The following is a 14,994-nucleotide window of genomic DNA, read 5'->3' on the forward strand; positions in this document are numbered from 1 at the left end:
GAATGGTTTTAAGCAAGAGCGCAATCAGAAGCCAGTTTAAATGCACTAGAATTCAGACTCCAGGAGGAACAGAAATAAAGGTCTTCTTTCGAAGATTCCATTTCCCTTGAAATCCCAAAGGATCAATCCTGTCTGGGAAGGCTGTCTCCTGCACACAAGGTGTGGCTCTCTTTTAACCTTGTTACCCTCATGTGATTGAGTTCCTCTTGGCAGCCTCTCCTTCCCACATCCAGCTTCAAGTGGGACACAACATTTCTCTGAGGTTTCTAAAAATAATCCTTGCATCAGTTCTAGCTATGGAGTACTATGCAGCTGTCAAAAGAATAAGGACAATCTCTGCACTGGAGATGATTGTCAGGAAGTTTTTTTGTTTTGTTTTATTTGCATTTGTGGGAATTAAACTCAGGGCATCCTAAATGTGAGTCAAGTGCTCTCCTGAGACCAACCTACTTCCTAGCCCCCCCCCTTTTAAATATTTTTTAGTTATCACTGGACCTTTATTTAATTAATTAATTTATATGCAGTGCTGAGAATCGAACCCAGTGCCTCACACATGCTAAGTGAGTGCTCTATCACTGAGTCACAACCCCAGTCCCCCAGGCCTTTTTAAGTTAAAAAATTTTTTTTTTCATCAGTACTGGGGACTAAATCCAGGAGCACTCTACAACTGAACTATATCCCCTGTCTTTTATTTTTTTATTTTGAGATGGGTTCTCTCTAAATTTCCAAGGTTGATTTAAAACTTGAGATCCTCCCACTTCAGCTTCCAGAGTTACAGGTGTGCACCACTATGCTGAGCCAGGAGATATTTTTCAATTAAAAAACTAGAGCTAGGTCTAGGGCTGGGGCTCAGCGGTAGAGCGCTCACCTAGCATGTGTGGGGCCCTGGGTTCAATCCTTAGCACCACATAAAAATAAATAAATAAAATAAAGATATACCTTTGTGTAAGAAATGGATATTTCACTGGGCCTGGTGGTTTGATTTGTAACCTCAGCTACTCAGGTGGCTGAAGCAGAAAAATTCTAAGTTTCAGTCCAGCCTGGGTAATATCAAGGCCCTGTTTGGGAAGATGTGGGGAAAAGGCACACTCATACATTGCTGGTGGGGCTGCAAATTGGTGTAATCAACATGGAAAGCAGTATGGAAATTTCTTGGAAAATTGGGAATGGAACCACCATTTGATCCAGCTATCCCTCTCCTCGGTCTATACCCAAAGGACATAAAAACAGCATACTACAGGGACACAGCCACATCAATGTTTGTAGCAGCACAATTCACAATAGCTAAACTGTGGAGCCAACCTAGATGCCCTTCAGTAGATGAATGAATTTTTAAAATGTGGCATATATACACAACGGAATATTACTCAGCAGTAAAAGAGAATAAAATCATGGCATTTGCAGGTAAATGGATGGAGTTAGAGAAGATAATGCTAAGTGAAGTTAGTCAATCCCCCAAAACCCAAATGCCAAATTTTTCTCTGATATAAGGAGGCTGATTCATAGTGGAATAGGGAGGGGGAGCATGGGAAGAATAGACCAACTCTAGATAGGGCAGAGGGGTTGGAGGGGAAGAGAGGAGGCATGGGGTTAGAAATGATGATGGAATGTGATGGTCATTATTATCCAAAGTACATGTATGAAGACATGAATTGGTATGAGTATACTTTGTATACAACCAGAGATATGAAAAATTGTGCTCTATTTGTGTAATAAGAGTTATAATGCATTCGCTGTCATATATAAATAAAAAATTAATTTTAAAAAAAGGGCTCAGCTGTAGAGGGCTTCCCTCGAATGCATGAAGCCTTATGTTCTGTCCCCAATAGTGGCGGGTTTTGGGGGGGTGGTGAAAATTGGCCAAAGTCTTTAGCAGACAACTTAGAAAAAAAGATATATAGATAGCAAATAAGTCTGTGAAAAGATGCTCCAGGGGTGGGGATGTGGCTCAAGCGGTAATACGCTTGCCTGGCATGCGCGGGGCGCTGGGTTGGATCCTTAGCACCACATAAAAATAAATAAATAAATAAAGATGTTGTGTCCGCCGAAAACTAAACAATTAAAAAAAAAAAAAAAAAGATGCTCCAGTCAGGTGCAGCCTGAGGTGGGAGAATGGAGTCTAGGAGTCCTAGGCAGCCTGGGCAACATAGCAGGACTCTAAAATTAATTAACTAGCTAATTAATTAATTAAAAGATGCTCTACATCATATGCCATCAGGAAAATGTACATTAAACAAATATGAGATACACTGTGTACCTATGAGAATGTCCAGAATCCAAAGTACCACCACCACTCAGAAAGCAACTCTTTTTTGTTTTGGAACTGGGATTGAACCCAGAGGCACTTAACCACTGAGCGACATTGAGACATCTCTAGCTCCCTCCACCCCCCCTTTTAAAAAATATTTTTTCAGTTGTAATTGGACACAATACCTTTATTTTATTTATTTGTCTTTGTGTGGTGCTGAGGCTTGAACCCAGTGCCTTGTACATACTAGGCAAGTGCTCTACTGCTGAGCTACAACCCCATCACCCCCTAGTCCTTTTTAAAATATTTTATTCAGGGACAGGGTCTCACTGAGTTGCTTAGGGCCTCGCTAAATTGCTGAGGCTGGGATTGAATTGGTGATCCTCCTGCCTCAGCCTCCCTAGCCACTAGGATTACAGGCATGCTCCATAAGAGCTCTTGCAAGGCTAGCGGGAATACAAAAAGATACAGCCACTGTGACAGTTTGATAGTTTCTTACACTTCCAACAACGCTTGTGTTCCTTTGGTATTTACCCAAATGAGTTGAAAAACGTGTCTACTCAGGACCCCTCCCAGGGGCACATGCCCTCCAGTCTCTGCCACTGTGTGCCTGTCACACTTCAGGCAGTCCTGCCCTAACTGCTGGACAGGGCACTGCTGTCCCTGAAGAAGGAGTTTCAGGCCAATGGTGACAGTGTGCAGCCCTCCCAGGGTGTTCTAGTGTCCAGTGGGTGGGGCAGGGCCACATCCCTGGATTCATTGCCACATGGCTACCCTAACTGAGCAATCAATATTGATTGCCACTTGATTTTTTTAAAATTTATATTTCTATTAAAAAATTTTTTAGTTACACATGGGCACAATATCTTTATTTTGTTTATTTATTTTTATGTGGTGCTGAGGATCGAACCCAGGGTCTCACATGTGAGATGCGAGTGCTCTACCGCTGAGCCACAACCCCAGCTCCAATTGCCACTTTATTTTAAAAAAGTAAAATAACCAAACTTAGTTTTTTTTTATGTTATGCTTTTTTCTTTCTTTCTTTCTTTCTTTCTTTTTTTTTTTTTTTTTTTTTTTTTTTTGGTCTGGGGATTTAACCCAGGGGTGCTTAACCATGGAGCTATATCCCCAACCCTTTTTATTTTTCATTTTATTTTGAGACAGAGTCTCACTAAGTAGCTGAGGGTCTCATTAAGTTGCTGAGACTGGCCACAGACTTGTGATCCTCCTGACTCAGCCTCTCGAGTCTCTGGGATTATAGGTGTGTGCTACCACACCTGGCTATAGTTTGGTTTTGAAATGGGGTCTTGCTGGGTTTCCAGGCTGGTCTCAAGCAATCCTCCTACCTCAGCGGAGGCAGATGCTTATTAGACTTTTGTCAATATTATTTACAATAAGCAACAGCCCATTTTGAATAACTGCAGGTAATGCACATTCAAGAGTAATTTCTTTGTCCACTTGAAACCATTATTTGCTCCTTATTTGCCACTCTTGTTGTCTTGCTTCACTCTTCTTGCTTTAGTTTCTTTTCTTTTTTGATACCAGAAATTAAACCTTTTATCTTGAGACAGGGTCTCACTGAGTTGCTTAGGCTGAGCCTAGCTTGAGATCTTCCTGCCTCAGCCTCCTGAGCTGCTGGGATTACAGGTGTGCACCACCACACCTAGCTTGCTTTAGTTTCTTGTCTAAATAAATCTACTTGTTTTAGCAACATGTAGCCAGCATTCCATCATGTATCCAAGAGAGTTGTAAAGTCAAATTTGATATGGATTTTTTCCAAGATGTTTCATTTTGAGCTGTTCCTGAACATTCCATTATAATCTTTTTATTAACCAAAGAATGTTAAGAATATCAGCACAGTTAGGCTGGGTTTCCTGACAAGTTCAACTATGTGCTATAGAGGACACATGGCCCCCAAAATGCTTCTGGATATTGGCTAAGATTCTGACTTGTTCACCTTAACTATTTATTTATAGTTCTGGGGATTGAATTCAGGGACTCATGTATTCTAGGCAAGTGTTATACCATTGAACTCTACCCCAGCACTTTTTTTTTAATATTTATTTTTTAGTTTTCGACGGACACAACATCTTTGTTTGTATGTGGTGCTGAGGATCGAACCAGGGCCGCATGCATGCCAGGCAAGTGTGCTACAGCTTGAGCCACATCCCCAGCCCAACCCCAGCACTTTTTAAATTTTATTTTGAGACAGGGTCTTGCTAAGTTGCCAAGGCTGGACTCAAACTTGTGATCTTCCTGCTCAGTCTTCCCATAGTTTTCCAAGAAGCTGGGGTGACAAGTGTGTGCTATCATGCCTGGCTACCTTTATCTTTATTAACCACATCAGTGCCATTACCATAGAATTTCCCTTAATAGTCTTTTAAAGCAATGCTTAAAATCAATAGTAGCTTCCCCAAAATCCTTCCTTTGAGTCAAACAGTTAAATACACATGCCTGTTTCATTTAGACCTACATAGGTATTGAAAGGGTAAAAGAAACTGAAGTTAAAATGTAAAGGACCAGGTATTGTAGAGTTTCTAAGCTGCAAAGCCAGAGTTAAAATGTAAAGGACCAGGTATTGTTAAGTTTCTAAGCTACACTCAAAGCCTGAAATTCCTGTAGCTGTTAAGACAATTCCCGGGACTGCCCATTAGATATGTGTAGGAATTCCCCCTGACCACTTAGTTGCTTAACAACTTGGGCCCAGTGCAGCTCAGCACGTAGGCACCTCAGGGCCTAAACCAATCAGTTTGAATGTATACCCCGCTTTAGGACTGACCTATCACCCCCGCCCGACCTGTTCCCACCAATGAATGTGCTAATCCTGTTTGAGAGTTGTTGTTCGATTCCCCCCCCATAACGATTTGCTCTGATTTATGCAAAGCCCCCCCCCCCCCCCCCCCCCCGCCCTCCCCCAAAAGTGTACTTAAGCACTGCTTAACCCCTGCTGGGGGCTCTTGGCCTCTCTCCCTTCTTGAGTGAGCACGGAGCCCCAGCGCGCTGGATCTGCAATAAACCCCCTTTTGCTGTTGCATGAGTCGGTCTCTTGGTGGTCTCTTCCTCCGTCGTTCGCCGGTCCCTTACAGTATGAATTTTAAAATAAATAGGAATTAATATTACAAAATGTTCCTCAGCTACTATTAAAAACACTATATTAATTTCTGAAGTACTTCTGGAGCCACAAACTGAGATAGGAAGAACAACAGTGAGAAAGATTTGACCAGTTAATTAATTTCTCTCTCTTTCATCATGGGGATTGAGCCCAGGAGTATTTTACCACCATGCTACATCCCCAGTCCTTTTTATTATTTATTTTCAGACAGGGTCTTCCCCCTACTGGGAACTGAACCCAGGGACACTCTATCACTGAGCTATATCCCCAGCTCTCTCTTTTTTTTTTTCCAAAGGAGAGAGAGAGAGAATCTTTTTTGTAGATGGACTAGGCGAGTGCTCTACCTCTGAGCCACAATCCCAGCCCCCAGCTTTTTTTATATTTAAATGTTTTTCATAGTATGGCTAATTTTATTAAGGGATACATTTCCTTACACACACATTTACCCCATACTTTGTCATGTGACCTCATAGATTCCTTTATGTGCATGTTCCCACCCCTCAACTTTTGGATAAGCATGAAATTTGCTTAGGGCAATGGAATGTTATTGGGAAAAATATGGAATGCTTCACAAATTGTGTGTCATTCTTGCTCAGGGGCCATGCAAATCTTCTCTGTGTTGTCCCAATTTTAGTATATGTGCTGCCGAAGTGAGCACTTTATGTTTAATTTTGAGACTGGGTCTTGCTAAGTTGATAAGGCTGGCCTTGCTGGCCTTGAACATGTCATCCTCCTCCTCAGTTTCCTGAGTTGCTCAGATTACAGGTGTGTGCCATCACACTAGACAGTTTTATCTATTTTCTTATCTAATTACTTCTGATCTCTTAAAATATTCTTGGTACAACCTACTGACCTTTGTGGCATTTGGAATCAGTGACATCGTGTTTCTAGGATGGCTTCTGAGATGTGTGGAAGCGCTTCTCTGGGCCTGAACCATGTTATTACCAGAGATGATGTTTTTAGAGTCACAGGCTCTTCTGCATCAGTGCCTAGTACTGGGTCCTGATCCACAGAGGAAGCCATGTGTTCTAATTTTTTTTTTTTTTTGCACTGGGGATTAAACCCAGGGGTGCTTTACCACTGGGCCCCCACTGGGGATTAAACCCAGGGGTGCTTTACCACCCCCCCTTTTTATTTTTTATTTTGAGACAGAGTCTCACTAAGACACTGAGAGTCTCATTAAATTCCTGAGGCTGGCCTTGAACTTGTGATCCTACTGCCTCAGCCTCCTGAGCCACTGAGATTGTGGGTGTGCACCACCGCTTCCAGCAGTCTTGTGTTCTTTTATGAAGACATTTTTAGTATGTTTGTGATCTGTGGGGTCCTCTAAAGCTTGGGTGCTACTGGAAGGATTCAGCATGGAAGGGGCCAGAATGAAAGTGTTCCTGTGAATGTACCTTTATAATATAGTTTTGACTTCGGGATCCTGAAAAATATCTGAATAATTTAAAAACAAAATTAAATTAAAAAACAATTCAACTCTAAAACCACTCCAGTAATATAGATTTTTACTGAAGGGACGGTGAAGAAATATACACATAACAGCACAAAACTCCTAAATTAGACATTCTTTCCTGGCTTTACCCAATCTCTTAACCTTCACCTGGCTGGGCACAAATCACAAGCCACTCAAACAGGAACAAACTTTATTTCCAACCTCACGCGAAAGCGAAATCGAAGGGCACCCACGCGGCCCTCCCAGGCACACCACACCAACCGGAACTCCCTCACCCTCCCCGGGGCTCAGCCAGAACTCAAGGGGAACTCTGGGAAAACTCCAAAGTAGCAGGCGCCTGAGCCGCCCTATTGCCAGATAGCAGGGGTCTATATACAATTGAATACATAGCCTGTTTCAATCCAGCATCATCCAGTCACAGCAATTATACACAGCTTAACTTAATTATCATCATCTTAATGGCTCGCTGGCTCACCTCAACCATTACTTCTGGCAAAATGCCAGGGGCCATTCTGACTCCAACATTCACCCCCTCATAACCTCTAGAAATCTCAGTTGGGCATGGTTGCACACACCTAAAACCACAGCAACTTGGGAGGCTGAGGCAGGAAGATGGAAAGTTCAAGGCCAGCCTGGGCAATTTAGCAAGACCTGTTCTCATAACAAAATTAAAAGGGCTGAGGGCCTCTGGATTCAATTTTTAATACCACAGGGGTGGCATGGGGTGGTGATGCCTTCTCTAGCCCCAGCTGGAATCTTTCACCAAGCAAAACAAAAGCCCTGTAGCTAGGACAGTAGATACCCACTAGTACTGAACAGGGCCTCAGTTCACCCCACTGCATCTTCCCTTACAAAATCCTGCAAGGATAGCACTTCTAGGCATTCAATTTTCTCAAGATCTGGTTTATGGATTTCTGGGACTCCCACTGGCAAGCAATTTGAACTTCCTCCCTGAGTCAGTTCCAGTCTTTGTCACTGTCCCCAGCTGGGTTTCCTGAAGGGCAAGGGCTGTGGCCAATTATGGGTGTTTGGATTAGTTAGTCTCAGGTCACTCAAAGGGAAGGTTTTGATCCCAAACTAATGGAAATCCTCTCTTAGAGGATCCTGCCAATTCTGAGATATTTATGTGATTCTTTGTACGGAAAGCTGACTGGTTGGTTAATTGTGTATGATGTAGGCACCACAACTTTGCCAAGTTTGATTTTTGGACAAATGGAGTGTGAATCACTAAAACCGGATTTTGAGATGGGATTAGATTCCTTGCTTCTCCAATTTTCTTCTGGGTTCTTGTCTTGCAAATTTGAAAAATGAAATCCACAGACAATAATGGAAGGGAAGAGTGAACAGAATAGGATTTATTTAAGTGAGAAGAGTTGGAGTACTAGAGATGTGGGAGAGGGCCAGATAGCAGGAAAACCCATTCTGGTGTGCTGGCTCAGGGGCTTACATGGTTTGGGGTATGAGAATTGATGGAAATTTTATGTTAAATAGACATTGAAAAGCATTGGCTGGGGCTGGGGATGTGGCTCAAGCGGTAGCGCGCTCGCCTGGCATGCGTGTGGTCCGGGTTCCATCCTCAGCACCACATACCAACAAAGATGTTGTGTCCGCCCAGAACTAAAAAATAAATATTAAAATTTATCTCTCTTAAAAAAAAAATTTCTCTCTCTTAAAAAAAAAAAATTAAAAAAAAAAAAAAAAAAGCATTGGCTGCTTCCTTTAGCCTGAGTTTTAATCCTTTCTGTAACTCCCATCTGCGTTCACTCCCACCTTCCATTTTCTTGCTTCTCTGGGCCCAAGGAGTTGGCTGGGGTGTTCCCACAGATGAACCTCATCATGGTCTTTTACATTTGAAATACGCCTTGATGGTACCCATTAGTATTTCTTCCAGTTAGCCTCCTGCTGTGGTCTCTGCCTTTGAATAAGACCTTAATTGAGACCCATTGCTTGACCACTACCTATTCTTTTTCAGCACTAGTAGGATGTCCAGGAGTGTGTCCAGGAAGCAATTGGAACCTGAAGTTTGCAGGACAGGTTCAGGCTGAAGGCACAGATTTAGAAATGATGTGGAGGGGAGAGGAGGCTATGATGGAAACCAAGGTCAAGCATGGAGGAAGTGGTCAGTTCTGTCAAGTGCTACAGGACATTTGATTAAGAGCAAAATAGTAGGGCTGGGGTTCTAGTTCAGTGGTAGAGCGCCTGCTTTACACGTGTGAGGCACTGAGTTTGAACCTCAGCAACACATTAAAAAATCCCACATAGATAAAACGATAAAATATGAAATTGTATCCATCTACAACTAAAAAATTAAAAAAAAAAAAAAAAGAGCAAAACAGTGTTCCTGGGACAAGTAAGATCCCTGAAGAATGAAGAAACAAGACACGGTGGGTGGAGCAGGCCTGTAACAACAGCAACTCAGGAAGCTGAGGCAGGAGGATGGCAAGTTCAAAGCCAGCAAATTAGTGAGGCCCTAAGCAACTCAGCAAGACCCTTTCTCTAAATAAAATACAAAAAAGGGGGCTGAAGATGTGGCTCATTGGTTAAGTGCCCCTGGGTTTAATCCCTGGTACCAAAAAGCAAGCAAACAAACAAACCAAAAACCAACCCTGAAGAGGAGGATAGGATTGGTGGGATAGAGTAGCTCAAAAGTGGGGTGCTTATATTCCCCAAGACCTGAAATTGGGGAAAGTACATAGTATGACAATAAAAACTACACCAGCAACAATAACCCCCACAACAAACCATGAATGGGCAGGGGAATAAAATGAATTTTCGTATGTTTTTTGTTTAGATAAATTTGCCGAAGCCAAGTGCCAATGACTCGGCTTGGCACAGAATCACGAGCCACCACACAGCTCTGTAGGTTCAAACAGCAATTCTTTATTCCGGATCTCACACCAGCCTCCACACACGTTCAGGGGCAGTCTCGTTCTGCCGCGCACTTCACCTACTCCACGAGGCTTTTTCCAAAATCCCATTTGAATCTCACGAGAACTCAACGGGAACAAGCAACAGGAACACCCTAATCCCAGCAGCAATAATCTTCAACCTCAACTTCCCTAAAACCCATATTCTTAAACCGGGAAACGCCTTAAACCGGGAACACCCTAAGCCCAAGGACCGGGATACTTCCTCAAACCTGCAGGATACTTCCTCAAACCTGGATCCACCCTCGATCACCTTGAGCAGGGTCATCTTTCTCAAACACACAAGCAAGGTCGCAGCAAATTTCCAAGGCAAGTCCATTTAACATGGGGTACACTGGCAAGGATTACGATGCGTCAATACCTACTTGGTAATGGCCCTCAGCATAAATTAACATTTTATGTTCACAGATTGGATTGGGCTAGAGTTAAAAATACACTATTTAGGGCTGGGGATGTGGCTCAAGCGGTGGCGCACTCGCCTGGCATGCGTGCGACCCGGGTTCGATCCTCAGCACCACATACCAACAAAGATGTTGTGTCCGCCGAGAACTAAAAAATAAATATTAAAAATTCTCTCTCTCTCTTTAAAAAAAAAATACACTATTTAGTATAATCAAGTAACAAAATTGAGGAGTTGGAGTCTAATGTTTAAAAAAAAAAGAGGGGAAATCACAAGAGAAAGACAATTATCTTGAATTGGTGCCTAACCAGTGTGTGTGTGTGGGGGGGGGAGGCTGGGGGGGGGAGTGCCTGGAAAATGGAATTGTAGAGACTGCAGTCCTTGCTCTGTACCACAGTGTAACCTCTACTGTGTCCCCAGTGCCTTAGTAAAGGTCTGCTGCACACCTGAACTTTGTATCAGCTTTGGGGAATGAAGGACTCCGAAAGACTGGGGTATTCAGGGTGGGGTGAAGGGAAACACTTTTAGGAACCCAAGTCAGAGAGGAGATGGAGAATTCAATTCAAGTAGGAAATTAGAGTAAAGTTGGTAAGTTACCCAAGTGTCCTTGGAGTTAGTGGAAAATACCAGGATTCCCGACATATTTGGAATATGGTTTCGAATATATTTCGAGTATGCATTTGAGCATTAAAGGACCACTTCCTAAGGAACCTGGAGCTTCCCAGGCGCAGATTCAACAACAGCGTGTAAAAGTAGACATTAGGGGCCGGGATAGGAAGCTGAGCTGCTTCTTTTTTCACAAGGACATCTACAGAGGACATTGGAAAACCTGATGAGAAAATTTGGAATAGCAATCTTGGAATCTCCTGGAACAATGTTTCCTCTTGTCTTATGAATAAATAAGTCGACGAGGCAGTGAGTATGAGCGGGATGCGGAGACGATGCTACCCCAGAGCCCAGCCCAGAGGAGACGACCTACCACTTGAGCCTAAAGAGCCCACTCTCCAACTCTGGGAAGAAGAAAAACAACCAAATGTAGCCTCATTCCAGGCCGGATCTTTTAGTGGGCGGGGCTGGAAGGGCGTATTCCGACACTTTCCGTCAATGGACCAATCATCACCTCAAAGGGGCGGGGATGTTAGTAGGTCTCCGCCCCTCTTTTTGGAACGCACAACTGTTTGGGCGCCCTTCAAACGGACCAATGAACGCTCGACATTCCTGGCTTGGCCCCTCACCGATTGGCCGGATATAGTCCTCCCTCCTTCCTTGTCACGCCTCTTGTCCCACCCCTTCGCACACAAGATGGCTGCGCCCAGCGAAGTAGAGGCTGCGCTCGGGGTTTGCTGAGGCCGGCTCCCTCTTCCATTCCCTCTTTGGGCGTCCAGCGCCGCGAGCGGGAGGACGGGGGCCGGGCGGGGACAGGGGCACCTGCGTAGCTGGACCGCGAGACGCGGCCAGCTAGCGCCGCCCCCACCCGGCCCCGGCCCGGCCCGATCCCATCCCATCCCATCGGTTCCCGGTCTCCTCCCGGTCTGACCCACTGCCTGGCGGTGGTACGCCACACCAGGCCTCCAAAGCCGAGGTCTCTCCTCCAGACTGTGCTCACCTTCACTTCAGAGATGTTTGGTTTCTTCCCTCCCAACCAGCCCGCCTTCAAAACCGGGACTCTTGGAGCGGCATCTGGCCCCCTTTCCCTCTATTAAGACTCCCCTTCTCTCTAACCCACTTTTCCCTTAGATTTTCGTTCCCCCTGAGTTGGAGACTGCTCACTTCCCTTCCAAATTAATTCCTGATCTCCCAAAATATTGACAACCTTGACAGCGCCCTCAACTGAGGAGCCAGCCTTTCTTTTGGACTGACCTCCATATCCCTATCATGGAGGCTGTGTACCTGGTAGTGAATGGGGTGGGCCTGGTGCTGGACGTGCTGACCTTGGTGTTGGATCTCAACTTCCTGCTGGTGTCCTCCCTCCTGGCTTCCCTGGCCTGGCTCCTGGCCTTCATCTACAACCTGCCGCACACGGTACTGACTAGTCTTCTGCACTTGGGCCGAGGTGTCCTGCTTTCACTGCTGGCCTTGATGGAAGCCTTGGTCCGGTTCACCTTTGGGGGCTTGCAGGCCTTGTGTACTCTGCTGTATAGCTGCTGCTCTGGCCTTGAGAGCCTGAAGCTCCTGGGGCACCTGGCATCTCATGGGGCACTACGGAGCCGGGAAATACTGCACAGGGGTATCCTCAATGTGGTCTCCAGTGGCCATTCTTTGCTGCGCCAGGCCTGTGACATCTGTACTATTGCTATGAGCCTGGTGGCCTATGTGATCAACAGCCTGGTCAACATCTGCCTCATTGGCACTCAGAACCTCTTCTCCCTGGTGCTGGCCCTCTGGGATACAGTTACGGGCCCTCTGTGGAGGATGACGGATGTAGTGGCTACCTTCCTGGCCCATATTTCCAGCAGTGCTGTGGCCATGGCCATCCTCCTTTGGACCCCCTGCCAACTAGTATTGGAACTGCTGGCCTCAGCTGCCCGACTCCTGGCCAGCTTTGTACTTGTCAATCTCACTGGCCTGGTGTTACTGGCTTGTGTGGTTGCAGTGACAGTGACTGTGTTGCACCCAGACTTCACCCTGAGACTGGTCACCCGAGCACTCAGTCAGCTTCATACCTGGCCATCATACCATCGACTGCGAGAGGACATTGTGAGGCTGTCTCGCCTTGCCCTGGGCTTGGAGGCCTGGCGCCAAGTATGGAGCCGCAGCCTACAGCTGGCGAGCTGGACATACCGGGGAGGGGCACCAGGGGCCCCTCAGGGTGGCCCTAGGAGGGTATTTTCAACCAGGACCCAGGGACAGGACACTCTTCCTGAAGCAGGGCCCAGATCAGAGGCAGAAGAGGAGGAGGCCAGTACCATAAGAGTGACACCTGCCCGGGGCCGGGAGAGGCTCAATGAGGAAGAGTCTACAGCTGGGCAAGACCCGTGGAAGTTGCTAAAGGAGCAAGAGGAGCGGAAGAAGTGTGTCATCTGCCAGGACCAGAGCAAGACTGTGCTGCTTCTGCCCTGCAGGCACCTGTGCTTGTGCCAGGCCTGCACTGAAATCCTGATGCGCCACCCCGTCTACCACCGCAACTGCCCGCTTTGCCGCCGCGGTATCCTGCAGACCCTCAATGTCTACCTCTGAAGACTCCCTCCCTGCCTGTCTACTCTCCACGCTCCACACAGGCACCTGCTCTGGGACAGAATTAACACCTCACTGCTGGGTCCTGGCCTGAAATCCTCTGCCCTTTGGTTGTCCTGCTAAGCCTCAAGCCATACATCCAGAACACAGAGATGGGACACTATGGAAGTCTTTGATCTGGGGGGGCAGGGCAACATAGCTTCTCTGTACCCAGTTGGGTCCCTTTGATGCTGAGGGTGGTGAGTATGTCACTATGCAAAGGTCCTGAGACTGTGTGCTGTGGGTTCTCCAACCTGCCCAGGCGCACCCACATACCAGCCTCTGGGGCTACCTGTCTCTGCTTCTGGTTTTCCTGTTGGAGATTTGTAGGTACTCCCCCTGCCTCTTTCCCACTTTCCCCCCAGCTTCTGCAGCACAACACATCAGTGTCACTTGGATATTTTGGCAACTCAGGGGCCTTGGAATGATCTTGAACCTTTGTGTTCAACCAGAGCCCCTGTGCCCTGGTAGGTTTGGGGGTGGAATCTCTCAGGTGCCCTTAGAGCCACTTCTGCCTGTCATGATCTTAAGAGGCTCTCTCCCAACCTGATCCAAAAGCTGGGATCAGTTTACCTCTGGGAGGGGTGTGCATCTGCACCTGATCTGGGGACCATGTAACCTCGGGCACCCCAGCTCCACAGGGAGCCTCAGGAGGGATAACCAGATTTCTACTCATTCCCCTTTTATTCCTCACTTTACATAGAAAAAATGGCATTCCTCTTTGTCTCTTCCTGACATTAGGGAGGGCAACTGTGCACATTTCACTAGGGTCCAAACAGAAGGGGCCAGGGCTTAGGGGCATGCAGCTCCCTGAGGGGTCTGTTTGCCCAGTTTCCAATGAATAAAGTTCTCTTGACAGCTCTGACCGCGTCTGCGTGCATCTCTGCAAAAGTTAATAGTTGATCAGGGTGACAGATGCTACAGAAGGATCTTTCAGTCCTGCTAGAGTCAGGCAGGTGTGTTCTCTGGTGGACCAGGCCTTGGACTGGCGCTTGGAGAAGAGGGGAAATAGGGAGGGTCTGTGCCAGGTGTGGCTGGGTTAGCTCTCACCCCTTCCAGTTAGTCCTTTCACACACAAGTTTCTAGGAAAACCTTCCCTGTCTTCCATTTCTGCCAGAATTAAGTCTTGGTAGAGCTGAATGTGAACTTCTTACTCTTTAAGTCTACCTTCTCAGCTTTCCCTCTGGTGCCATCCTTCCCAGGAGGGGCCTTGGGGTCCTGATGTCTGGAGGAGCTGGGGCTTTTCTCTGTTTCTTGGCACAGAGACTAGTGCTATGATGGGCTGGAGGAGGGCTGTGGGGCCTCCTGGTGGAGAGCAGGGAACTGAAGCTCAGGAGGCCTGAGGCCTATCTCTGGCTCCAGTGTGGCCCAATGCCCATGATCATAGCTGCCCTCACATGACCAGAGAGAAGGGGCACTCCCCCATAATTGTATGTTCCCTCTAAGAGTATAATGCCTGGGACTGTCTTCTGGAAGGGGAGGAGGTAGGTGGGTCCTGAAGAAACTGGTTTGAGGCCCCTCCACTCTCTAGTTGATAGGCTGAGCAGACTGGGACTGGCAAGCTCTGATTTGTTAGTCATTAGATTGAGGCTGGGCTCTCAAGGTCAGAGGAGGGGAGCTTCCAAGGGGCTTTGTGTT

General features: G+C 46.4%; 1 protein-coding gene and 1 non-coding gene across 2 annotated transcripts; one reads left to right on the forward strand and one right to left on the reverse strand.

The window, feature by feature from the left end:
• Window positions 1-5,912: 5,912 nt before the first annotated feature.
• Window positions 5,913-6,018, reverse strand: LOC113193131 (U6 spliceosomal RNA). The gene has a single exon (XR_003302108.1). It is a non-coding gene; the product is annotated as a U6 spliceosomal RNA (small nuclear RNA).
• Window positions 6,019-11,448: 5,430 nt separating this feature from the next.
• Rnf26 (ring finger protein 26) lies at window positions 11,449-14,148 on the forward strand. The gene has a single exon (XM_026403462.2). The coding sequence runs from the start codon at window positions 12,019-12,021 to the stop codon at window positions 13,318-13,320; it is 1,302 nt and encodes a 433-aa protein (XP_026259247.2). The 5' UTR covers window positions 11,449-12,018; the 3' UTR covers window positions 13,321-14,148.
• Window positions 14,149-14,994: the final 846 nt, after the last annotated feature.

This window comes from Urocitellus parryii, chromosome 4 (genome assembly GCF_045843805.1).
Source record: "Urocitellus parryii isolate mUroPar1 chromosome 4, mUroPar1.hap1, whole genome shotgun sequence".
Lineage (NCBI taxonomy): Eukaryota > Metazoa > Chordata > Mammalia > Rodentia > Sciuridae > Urocitellus > Urocitellus parryii.

What these genes read in the sequence shown, in the direction of transcription:
- Rnf26 (XM_026403462.2), top strand. Translation starts at nt 12,019, where the DNA reads ATGGAGGCTGTGTACCTGGTAGTGAATGGGGTGGGCCTGGTGCTGGAC.